The sequence below is a fragment of the Schistocerca gregaria genome, chromosome 2, assembly GCF_023897955.1.
Source record: "Schistocerca gregaria isolate iqSchGreg1 chromosome 2, iqSchGreg1.2, whole genome shotgun sequence".
Taxonomy (NCBI): domain Eukaryota; kingdom Metazoa; phylum Arthropoda; class Insecta; order Orthoptera; family Acrididae; genus Schistocerca; species Schistocerca gregaria.
The window spans coordinates 140,690,108-140,702,537 of NC_064921.1; the positions used below are offsets into that span (position 1 = coordinate 140,690,108).

Consider the following 12,430-nt stretch of genomic DNA (forward strand, 5'->3'; position numbering starts at 1 on the left):
GACTACTTGTTCCATATTCTATCTTTGTCATCCAACTACTAGTCCCGTCCTTATCAAACTAAGGATGTAAATATGTTAATGCCTGTATATAAAAATTATGTGTGTTTGTTCATAAACTGAAATTTCATCACGTGTCCAAGGACATTGCAAAATGATTCAAAGATGAATAAAATTACAGCAACAACTACTGCTAGTATTGAATGCACCAAACATTTTGCAAGAAGGTATGAACTTGTCTCTGTTTAACCTTTTTTTAGAGCACTGGTCCAACAGTATATTGGGTAACAGTTCTCATGTTATTGTAAATTTATTTAAAAAAATATTTTATTATTTACGCTTAGTAATAACATAATGACAGAATTTGACATTGTTTTGTAGAAGGAAACAGAGGTATTTTTATAATATTGTGAACAAAACACTGTATAGGTCACAATTTAAGACTGCAAATAAAAAATGTAATTCAGGCTGTGTTTTATACACAAAAATAATAATTTCATGGCTACAGACAAATAACTGCCTATTAATCTAAATGAAAATTGTATGTTTCACTTCCTCCTTGAAGGTCTGTTCTTGTAGAACAGTTGTGAAATGTATTGGAGGTATATTTTTGATTATATATGAAGTAAAATTATATTTCCGTGAAAAAAAGTAAATATGTACAAGCTCTGTGGATATGAATGAGGTAAATAATAGAAGACAAATTCTCACAACACTTCTTTGCACTGGGCTTTCAGAAAGGTCTGTTTTAGAGAAACCATTTCTCCACCATAATTAATTTTCTGTAAGAGTTTCATGGGAGTTTTGCCGTGACTTCCTTGTAGAGGAAACACAATTTTTACAAAATAATGATTGAAAGTGTAAGCTACTGTATCCCGGTCTCATATTGAAACAGTTTATGTATAAAATTACATAATTATATGGCCCAATCGGTGCAGTGTATTATGACCTTGCTGCGCAAAGCCAAGGGAAAACTTGAGGAGTTGTATGACTAAAAAAACTTGCACATTGGGTTTGCATTGTGTACCAGCCTCGAATAAATAAAAGCATTTATTCTCGGAAGAAAATATTATTTTCAGAGTAGTAGTGCTAATTCTGTTTTGTGTAACTGTAAAATATGTTGGTTTGAATTGCTATTTCAAGCGTTTAATTTAAAGTTGCCACCAAAATAACAATGGAAAACGAGATACTGTATCGATATTACAAAATCGACTAGCGCACCAGTATATCGAGAATGACCATGCGTACTTGTGTCATTTAGGTGACGTCATGGACGGAGCGTTGTGGTGAGGTGTGGAAGAAATGGAAGATGGCAAGATAGTGATTATCAGATGTTTTGTGAAAACATGACGTATTTTTGGCATAGGTAGCGGAAGTGTGTAGGGTTTCTCGGAAGCCTTTAACTTTCCGATACTGGGTCAATCAGTTGTGAAGAGAGATTGCTCGTTTTTCCCGTAGCATTGCTCTTTTGAGTGTTTTGTATTCATAGAATATTTCAAGATGGCGCACAACCTGGCACCTAGTGTAAACTGCTCATTAGATGACATTGATTTGAATGCTTTAAAGGTGAGTTTGTAAACAGTAAATTTGTTTTTAGTGCACCTGTTGTTATCTGTATCACAAATGCATCTGTAACTGTAAGGGGACAGTGTACTTGACTCACAAAGTGGACAGCAAGTTTCGTGTGTACAGAATTTTTTTCGCTTTTCCGGACAGTTCTGACGTATATTGAGTTACTTGTTTAATATCCTTACGAAGACATATTCGGGGAAAGCTTCTGTTGTGGTTCTAAAGATAAAATAGGTTGATCACGCCTTAATGTGGTGTACGCATCCATAGCTGAAGTACTTGTTTTGTTCCAGGATCCTGCTGGTATCTTTGAGCTAATTGAAGTTGTTGGCCATGGGACTTACGGACAGGTGTACAAGGTAACAATATGACATATTTCAGTTTTCACTAACACAGCTTCGTTTGATCGTGAATGACAAGCAGCGTGAGAAACACATGGCGTCATACAAGGTGTGTCTCAGGGGGAGGTTGTGCGGATCCGTTTGCTTTATTAGTTGCCGCTATACATTTGGTGTCCGTGTAATGTGCGTGCGTTAGCCTATTGCAATTGACAAAATATCGGCAGCGAAGAAACTAAAATGTGAAAAGTAAATAAAAGTCATCTATGAACTTGGGGGAATGCCTGAATGATTACTGTAAGTCCCTTTTTGGAAATATTTGTTTTCAGACAGCAAGGGGAGCATAGGCGTATACAGAGGCAGACATAGAATTCGAACACAAACAAATTTATTATTTCCATCATTATGCAAAGAAAGTAAACAAAAATACAACTGATGCAAAAACAAATTGAGATCCTGCTGAATATATGAACTCATGCATAACACCTGAAACATATTTCCACTATCAGAAAGAACGAAAATAGTTTGTTTACGTCTGGACAAGGTATTTGAACAAAGAACGGGTAGTATTTAGTTATCGTCCGTTTGCTATGAATTACTTCTTTTGGACTCAGGCTGTACATGTTTTTAAGAAATTTTTTCGCATGTTTCTCACTTCTGATGTGATGTTTCGTAACACGATCTTCGAGTTCATTCAAGATGTTCTGTGCAGGATTTAAATCTAGTGATTGGGGATGGTGTCTTCAAGGTGTGGGGAGTGTTATGCACAAATCGAAGCCTCACAACTTCATCAATGCTCTTTGTGATTCGCCTGATTGACAAGTGGTTTCCTCCTAGAATCATGAGTGTTTTATCTGGCACTGTTTAAAAGCTGTTCAATTGTTTTTGTTTTAACAATGGTGCCAAAATATTGTTCAAGCTTCCTCTAATCTTAGATGCCATCACCCATGGATTCTGCTTCACCATTTTTATTATTTGCCTCTGTCCCTAATAGTAAGTGTAGAAGGATCAACACATCTTTGGTTATTCACAACACTATTTGTCTGTTTGAAGAATGGAGAAAGCTGTAGTTTTGCTTCAGCTGACTGCACTGGCAATTTCAGAGATGAATTTGTGGTGTTTATGCAGATTAATTCCAAGATATTTCTCATCTACTGTTTCTTCCCTACCTTTGCCCAGTTTCACTTGTGAACATTGAAAAGAGTACACCACAGCTGTGAGTGACTGTTCTGCAGCACAGTATGAATACAGTGGCTGTGTGGTGGGAGCATAAAGCATGCATCCAGTCATGCGTGTCTGCTTGTTTGGGTAGTTCTAAAACCTACATTGTCCTATCATTGGGACTGCAGGATAGATACAGTAGACCTATAGATTGTTTGATAATTACTTGAATTTTGATGACACACAATGGTAATGTTTTCATGTTTAAAAATTCAACACTACTAAACAAATATTACATTGTTTATAATACACACAATGTAAAGTATCATATTATTCAAATACTTCTGCTGGCCCCCATGTGTTTGTCAGAGTTGTAGCACGACTCAATCTCTTAGATTGTAGAATTACTCTACAAACTAGCACTTTTGGGTAAACTGCCTGAGCAGTGTTCCATAGTACTTAAATTGCAAGAAAGAGGAATTTGATTTTCAATCACGACAACAATTTTATATACTGATGAAGATTTTATGGTGCAAGTTAACTATTTTCTTTTGTCTTTCAGAAATTGGTATTGTAACTGCTAACTACTGTTTTGTTTAATAATGACATCTTTCTGGCATCAGATCATAATGAAATAACATACAGAAGAAATGTTACTAGGAAGGGTATCTTTCTGTTCATGTTTTTGAAAAACCAATGACAGGGATGAGTTTTTACTTTACATGGTGTGGCTGGAATATTTTTTAAAACAAAAGTTCTTAGACTACCACATAAATGGCAACACAGGTGGGAGGGACTGTATTGTTTAGTGTGAAAATAGTGCACAATATTTCCAAGTAAATTTACGAAATTTCTTTATGGGGCAAGAAGAATATTTGATACAAGAGCCATCAGCTGTGACCATTGATAAAACATTAAGGGCTCCTGTAAGGTCACATTTTTGTGTTTGTGTTCACAGTCCTGTTGGCTTCACTAACTCACAAGCAAGGCATGATCTTCGAACCTTACTAATGTGAAAGTAAAAAAATATGAGTCTGGTGACAAATTGATTTTAGCATAGACTGAGGTCTAGGTATGGAAGAAAGGTGACAGTTTGGTTGTGAGATGGCAAAGCCAACTAATGTGAAGCAAAAAATACCTCGTTGTTGTGACAAACTGATGTGTAGTGTAGCCTGACTAATATCACATGCTAGTCACCATGTCCTTTCATCGTTTGTTGCACGTTTCTTATGTCACTGATCAAATCTGATGACTCATATTGAGTGTTCTCCTTTATCTGCTTTTGCTTAGGAGTCAGTTATTGCCTGATGTTCATGCTCATTCCCATAGTAATAAATATTTTAAACTTGATTATCATTGTTAGTTATCAACCTTGTGTCTTAGTGATTTTGCTAAAATAGCACCCCTTTTCATTGATGGGCTAGGGTGTGTTACTGGACCGTTCCCCAGAAATCATGGTTGTCGTGAGAGACTTATCTGTAGTGTAGCCCAAGGTCTAGGTAAGGTTCAAAGATCATGTTTTGCTTGTGATTTAGTAAAGCCAACAAATGTGAACACCAGATAATTAAGGTGTTGGTAACAAATTAACCTGTAGCATAGCATAATGTTTACATTCTCACCATATTTAACACTTTTTTCATTATAAAAAGTAAAACTGAGAAGTAAAATCAGGAAACATCTATTAAATAGTGAAAAAACCTCCAAGGGCTATTTTGATGCCTATTATGTACATATTGTATATAAACTATGAAAACTTCAAGGAGCCCCCACTATTTAACTTTTATCCAGTGATGTCATTCAACTGGGAATTAGTTAAGTTTGTGTAATTTGAAGCCCATGTATAGTGGAACAGAAAATCATATACATTAATTAAGGGAAGAGACATGTACTGTGGTGCTTATAAAAGAGTTGGTTATTTAATTTTATGATATGTCAGTCAGGGAGCCTTTTGCAATGTAATTCTAGTAACTTGTGTTTATGTCAAGTTTTGTCCACTACAGAGATTATCCTTCTTCAGTACTTTTGAATGAAATATAACAATATTGTATTGATATTCCTCAACCAAATAATGCTATTATTTTGGCTATAGTCATGTACACAAATGATGGCAGTTCGTGCAAGTTGAACCATAGGCGGCATTGTTGCCAGTTCCAAGCAACAGTTGCAGTACATATTTACATGTGCTACTCACATGAAGAAGGCGCGTATCTTGCAAATTATGTCTCTCGCTCACTTATGTAGAAGTTGCCACTTATGGTCACCATCAGAGATGACAGCTCACAACAAATGGAATAAAAATTCACTAAATAAGGTACTGTGATCACATTTCGTGCTTACGTTGGCTGTGACATTCACAGCAGGACTCAGAACAGTACTGAGTGCGAATTGATTGCTGGAGAACATTTGATGTGAGTGCAGACAACAGGCTTAAACTTGACCGTCATCACTGGCTCCAACTGTAGTGTTTAAAATTGTCAAAACAGAGCTCCATAGGTGTGCAGTTAGAGAGAGAGAGATAGATAGATAGATATTTGCTATAGCAGTTCCATGTAAGAAACCCACAACCATTTGTCTTGACTGTATTCAAGTGTGAGAAGGCAGATGCAGCTGGGGAGAAACAGACTATATTGTTTAATAAAGATATACAACATAGCCATGGAAACTGTGTAGTATGTGCTGCGGGAAGCTCCTACATTGAGTTTCTGTTGTTTGTGTTTTTATGATACCTGAGTTGGATAGGGCACATACTTTACCAAGAACGTACCCAGGACCTGAGTCTGGAGGGGGCAACTCGTTAGTTTCTCAGTGAATGATGTAGTTTTGAAATTCCATGACTTTCATCATATTTGTGTATACAATTTGTATGCACATTACATTATTCAATTGTAACTAGCTCACACGTGGAGCATCCATATTTATTAGCCTGTCAATTTATAATCCTGAGGGACTGTGTGTATATGTTTGATTTGATTGTACAAAGCCAGCACAATTTGCTCCAAATTATATACACAACACAAAATTGATAAATTCATAATATTTTTTCCCATAAATATAAACAGGAAACAATCCGTTTTGATCTACTATTGCTACGCATAGAAACAGTATCTGTTTGTTCTAGTTGTAGTACCGTAATGGTCAGATGATAAAAGCTTAGGTATGCAAAAGATAGCATTTGTCACTTGGACATTGAGATAAATGTATATTCAGAAGATATAATAGAGAAATAAAGTACAAAAGATTTGTTTGAGCTATGATATGTTGGCCACTTAGTAAATATACATATCAACAGGATTACACAAGAAGATATTCATGTAATAGACAGTGAACTGTAAAAATCCCTTGTTTTTCTACCTTGTCATGATCATTGTCATGTTTTGATACATTGTGTCATGCTTTGATCAGATATGAGTTTGTGACTACTTTGTGGTTATTGGAACTTACAGGCTGGTTGAACCTGCCGGTACCAGAAATTGACTCCGACCCACAATGTAATGGTGTTGTGTGACATGATGTTACATGTACACAAACAGATATATAACAGAACTTAGACAATATTTATTTTGCTTCTGTATTATATATTGCACTACTAATGTTTTCCGAAACATGATAATGAGATGCAGGGTGTGTGTCATTGACCACAAGGAAGAGAGAGATGGTGACAGTGAGAAAAGAGAGCAGCAGTGGGTTTTACACAGGAGCATATTTTTTGTGCTCTGATATGAGCGCTGTTGCTGGTGAATCTGTAGCATAGCCTGAAGCTCAGGATATGTTGGAAACTGAATTTAGTCGCGAGTTGGCAAAACTAATGAATGTAATGTTTAAATGGATTTTTAAAAGTGATTTTTGTTTACCGTTCATGTCAGTTGCAATATATAGAACAGGTCTTGCCAGTTTAGGTTTCAATTGAAGTACCAGGATTTTGCCTTCTCGTTTTGGAGGCTTGTATAACTTTTGTAGAGTACATTCAACAGCAGGTAACTAATTTCTGCTTCCATTGTGTCAGAATTGGATGATTTTTCTTAAGTGTTTTCATGCAGATCAGTTATATCAAATGCATTCTGGGCATGCTACCCATATGTCACATTGCTACAATGGATAGAATGAATTTTCTAGTTTCTGCAACGTATCATAAACTATGGTATGGGCGCCCTTGGTAGCGACTGCCCCAATTGAAGATAAATATACCTTCAAATGTTTCCTGGGCAGAGGTGATGAACCAACCATCTGTTCCACTTGAGCAACAGAACTGTATGTTAATGGCTACCCAGTGGCAGGCATAGAATATGTGCTGCAATGTTGTATATGTATGGTGAGATGTCAGACACCCGTGGCACATAACACCCTGTTGTAAGTAGGTGGCTGCTTTAACGAGACAGAGGCTGGAGGCCTGCGTTCAGCGCCGGACAGCGTATTTGTTTGAGCTTTCCGTCCGCGGCCGAGTGCGTGCCGGCGACAGGCCTGCCGCTGTTTCCGGTTCCTCCCCAGACGGGTCGTGTTGAAATGCGCTCGGCGAGAGCTCCGTGGCCGCAGAATGACGCATACGAACGGGGCTGCGGAGAGAACGGCAGTCTGTTGGATCTTCTCGTAGATACAGACCTATTCAGCGGGTCGTTTGCCCCGTTACTATGTTTACGTGGGACACCCAAAACCGGATTTCATAAACTGGTCTTCCTGTACGCTTCTGTTTGTTCGTGTAAACACGGTGATCCTAGGAATTCGGTTCTTGGTATTGGATTTCCACTTCCACAAGAGATTTCTCCCCCATGTAAACGCAGAACACGTTTTTGAATCGTGTTTGATTTGTCAAGATAGATTTTGTTATTAAAAATTCTCGGCTAATGTGGACGTAGTGACTTTTTATGCTGTGAAGGGAAATTACGAAATATTGGACTGTACGTGAAGCTGTCAGCCTCTTTGAGGAGAAACATCCATGGTGCATCTGCCGCGAGAGCAGGTAAATGGCGTTCAGAATAAAGACATTTCGACTGTCATAATTTTATCATTAAAGTGTCGAAATGTTTGTAATAAAGTTCCCGAATTTACTGCCCTCCGAAAGTTCTCGCGCTCAGATTATTCTTGGGACCGAGAGCTGGCTGAAACCCGAATTGGAAAGCTGTGAGATATTTAGCGAGTTGGAACGTATATCGAAAAAAGAGATTCGAGACCATAGGAGTAGTGCTCATTGCAGTTGACAAACTTTGTCTTTGGTGAGGTCGAAGTTGAGTGCGACAGTGAAGTTATCTGTTCGCGTGTAGCAGGTGTAGGCTAAATCGAGCTTAATTGTTTCACTGGCCACCCGATTCCGTGGATTCATTGTGGGAGTACAGTCAGACAGTCCCGCGAAATACTTTTGAACGCGTATTCTGAGAACTGTCTTAAGCAGCTAGCTCGGCAGCCTACACCCAGTGGAAATACGGGGTGTTCAAAAAGTCCGCAGTGCCGTATGATTATTTGCCTGCCTGGGTTTTTTAACGAAACAATAAACGCACGACGATACTGCAGAGATATTCTGTACCCATTCACAGGAGAACTTTTGTTAAGTGAAATACTGAACGGTTAGTTTTTAACAAGATGGTCCAACCGCGCATACACCTCGCGTTTGTGTCACTGCTTGCTGAGGTTTTTAGTGATCGCATGATTTCACAGGGACTTTGGCCTTCACGACCGCCTGACCTAACACCACCTGACTTTTTCTGCTGGAATGCTACGAAAGGAACTGTCTATAAAAACCGTCCAAAATCCATCGATGAACTGAAAACTGCAATGTCCACTTTCACTGCTTCTATTACAGAAGATATGTTACAACATGTGTTTGGAAACATGAGTAGACGAACTGAATTCAACAACGGGGGGGGGGGGGGGGGGGCACTTTCAACATTTAATGTGAAAATTTGTAAGTAAAAATGAATATTCAATAAATTAATAACTTGTATTTCACTGAGTTTCATTTCGGTATATTCACTGCGGCATACGGCACGCGCGGCTAACAATCATACGGCACTGCGGAGAGACGTATCTTAGACCTTGTAGCTACAAATAGCCTGGACCTTATCGACAATGTCAGTATAGAAACGGGGATTAACGTTCATGATGTCATTTTAGCAACTATGATTACGAAAGTTAATAAATCAGTCAAGAAGGCTAGGTGAGTCTTTCCTCTCGATAGAACAGGTAAACAGTTATTAACTTACACTGAATTGGCATCACTTAGTTCCAGTAAGATGGATGTAGAGGAATTGCCGGTAAAGTTTAAGCAGATTGTAAATCGTGGTCTGGAGAGTTATGTGTCTAGTAAGTGGATAAAGGAGGGAAAAGACTACAACGGTTAAATAACGAAATTCGGAAGATGCTGCGGAAGTTGACGCTGTTGCATTCTGCGTTCAAAAGGGAGCGCGTAAGTTAATAGAGACCTGGGGCTGTGCGAAAAGACCTATGCGCGAAGTATATAGCAACTACCACCGTCACACCTTAGCAAAATATCTGACAGAGAACCCGAAGAAATTCTTGTCTCACGTAAAATCGCTATGCGGGTCTAAGGTTTCCTGTTCAACCCCTTGTTGACAAGTCTGGTATGGCAGTTGGAGATAGCAAAACGAAAGCCAAAGATTTAAATTTCACGTTTAAGAAATCGTTCACGCAGGAGAATCGTACAGACATACCGTCATTTGACCATCGGACTCCCATATTGATGACATAGTAATAAGCTCCGTGGCGTAGAGAAAGAACTGGAAAATTTGGAAGTATGTAAATCACTAGATTCGGATGGAATCCCATTTCGATTTTACAAAGAATACTCTACGGTATTGGTCCCTTACCTAGCTTGCATTTATCGTGAATCTCTCACCCAACACAAAGACCCAAGCGACTGGAAAAAGGCGCAGATGACTCCAGTGTAAACACTGAAGCGCCAAAGACCTGGTATAGACATGCGTATTCAAATACAGGGATATGTAAGTAGGCAGAGTACGGCGCTGCGGTTGGCAAAGCCTATATAAGACAAAAAGTGTCCGGCGCAGTTGTAAGACTTGGTTATTGCTGCTGCAATGGCAGGTTATCAAGATTTAAGTAAGTCTGAACGTGGTATGGTCGGCGTACGAGCGATGGGACGCAGCATCTGCGAGGTAGCGATGAAGTGGGGATTTTCCCGTATGACCTCTTCACGAGTGTACCGTATCAGGAATCCGCTAAAACATCACATCTCCGACATCGCTGCGGCCGGAAAAAGATCCTGCAAGAACGTTACCAACGACGACTGAAGAGAATCGCTCAACGTGCAATCAGTGCTGGTCCGTCAGCAAGTGTCAGCGTTCGAACAATTCAACGAAACATCGTTGATATGGGCTTTTGGGTCCGAAGGCCCACTCGTGTACATTTGATGACTGCACGACACCAAGCTATACTCCTCGCCTGGCCCCGTCAGCACAGTCATTGGAGTATTGTTTGGAAACATGTTACCTAGTCGGACGGATTTCGTTTCAATTTGTATCGAGCGGATGGACGTGTACGGGTATGGAGACAGCACGGCAGCAGGGGACTGTTCAAGGTGGTGGAGGCTTTGTAAAGGTGTGGGGCCTGTGCAGTTGGAGTTATAGGAGATCTCTGATACGTCTCGATACGTCTCTGACAGGTGACATGTACGTAAGCATCTGATCACCTGCATCCATTCATGTCCGTTGTGCATTCTGACGGACATGGTGAATTCCTGCAGGTCTGTGCTACACCACCACACGTCCAGGATTGCTACAGACTGGCTCCAGGAGCACTCTTCTGAGTTTAAACACTTCCGCTGGCCACCAAACTCTCCAGGCACGAACATTATTGAGCATATGTGGGATGCCCTGCAACATGGTGTTCGGAAGATATCTCCAACCCCTCGTACTCTTACGGATTTATGGACAGCCATGCAGGATTCGTGGTGTCAAATTCCCTCCGGCACTACTTCAGACATTAGTAGAGTCCATGTCACGTTGTGTTGCGGCACTTCTGCGTCTCGTGGGGGCCCTACACGATCTTAGGCAGGTGCACAAGTTAAAATTACAAACCAATATCCCTAATTTAGGTTTGCTGTAGATTTCTTGAAATATTCTCAGGTCGAATATGAAATTTTCTTGAGGCTGTGTAGTATGGTTTTAGGAAGTACCGCTCGCGCGAAACTCAGCTTATCCTTTTCTCACATGGTATACTGCGAACTGTGGGTGAAGGACAACAGGCGGATTCCGTATTTTTAGATTTCCGGAAAACATTTGAAGCGGTGACCCATTGCAGACTGTTAACGTGTATGGAATAAATTCACAGATATTGGAGTGGCTCGAAGACTTCTTAAATAATAGAACCCAGTATGTTGTCCTCGAAGGCGAGAGTTCATCAGAGAAAAGGATATTGTCGGGAGTGCCCCAGGTAAGTGTCATAGGAGCACTCTTGTTCTCTGTGTACATAAATGAATTGGCAGACAGAGGGGCATCAACCTGTGGTTGTATGCTGCTGATGGGGTACGGTAAGGTATCGAAGTTAAATGACTGTAGTAAGATACGAGACGACTTAGACAAAATTTCCAGTTGGTGTGATGATTGGCAGCTAGCCCTACACGTGAAAAATGTAAATTAATGCGAATGAGTAGATCAAACCTGTAAATTTCGGATACAGTGTTACTAGTGTCCTACTTTACGCAGTCAAATCGTTTAAATAGCTGGCCGTAACGATGCAATATGTGAGAACTGTGGTAGGGGAAGTGAATGGTCGACTGGTTTATTGAGAGAATTTTAGGAAAGAGTGGTTCACCTGTAAAGGAGACCGTATATGTGTGACCTGTTCTTGAGTACTACTCGAGTGTTTGTGATCCGTGCCAGGTCGTATTGAAGGAAGACATCGAAGCACTTATAGGCGGGCTGTTAGATTTGTTACCAGTAGATTCGAACAACACGTGATGCGGAGACGCTTTAGGAACCCAAATGGGAATCCCTGGAGGGAAAGCGACGTTCTTTTCGGGAAACACTATTGAGAAAATTTAGAAAGGAAATTTGTCGTAAGATCTTATTGGAGCAGACTGCTGAGGTCATCGCTCCCTAAGCTTACATACTACTGAAACTATCTAAACGCTAAGTACAAAACACACACACAGAGGGAGGACTCGAACCTTCGGCGGGGGGGGGGGGGGGGGGCGATCCGTGACAGGACGCCTCAGACAATTTAGACAAGCGGTATTTGAAGATAACTGCCGAACGATTCTGCTGCCACCAACATACATTGTACGTTAGGACCACGAAGATAGGATAAGAGATATTAGGGCTCATATGGAGACATACAGACGGTCGTTTTTTGCTGCTAGCGGTACTGGGTACCCTCCGCCGCGCCCCGTACTACGGCTC

The 12,430-nt window shown here is 40.1% G+C and overlaps 1 protein-coding gene across 4 annotated transcripts in view; it reads left to right on the plus strand.

Annotated features, from left to right (window-relative positions):
- Positions 1-1,239: 1,239 nt before the first annotated feature.
- The window catches only part of LOC126336522 (serine/threonine-protein kinase mig-15), a 327,805-nt gene continuing 316,614 nt past the window's right edge, over positions 1,240-12,430 (plus strand). For 2 of the 4 annotated variants that reach the window (XM_050000311.1, XM_050000313.1), the window contains exons 1-2: positions 1,249-1,563; positions 1,860-1,925. In XM_050000311.1, coding sequence (XP_049856268.1) covers positions 1,498-1,563; positions 1,860-1,925 — 132 coding nt within the window. In that variant the 5' untranslated portion in view covers positions 1,249-1,497. Of the gene's footprint in view, positions 1,564-1,859; positions 1,926-12,430 lie in introns of all 4 variants that reach the window. The other 2 variants (XM_050000312.1, XM_050000314.1) reach the window with 2 other exon arrangements.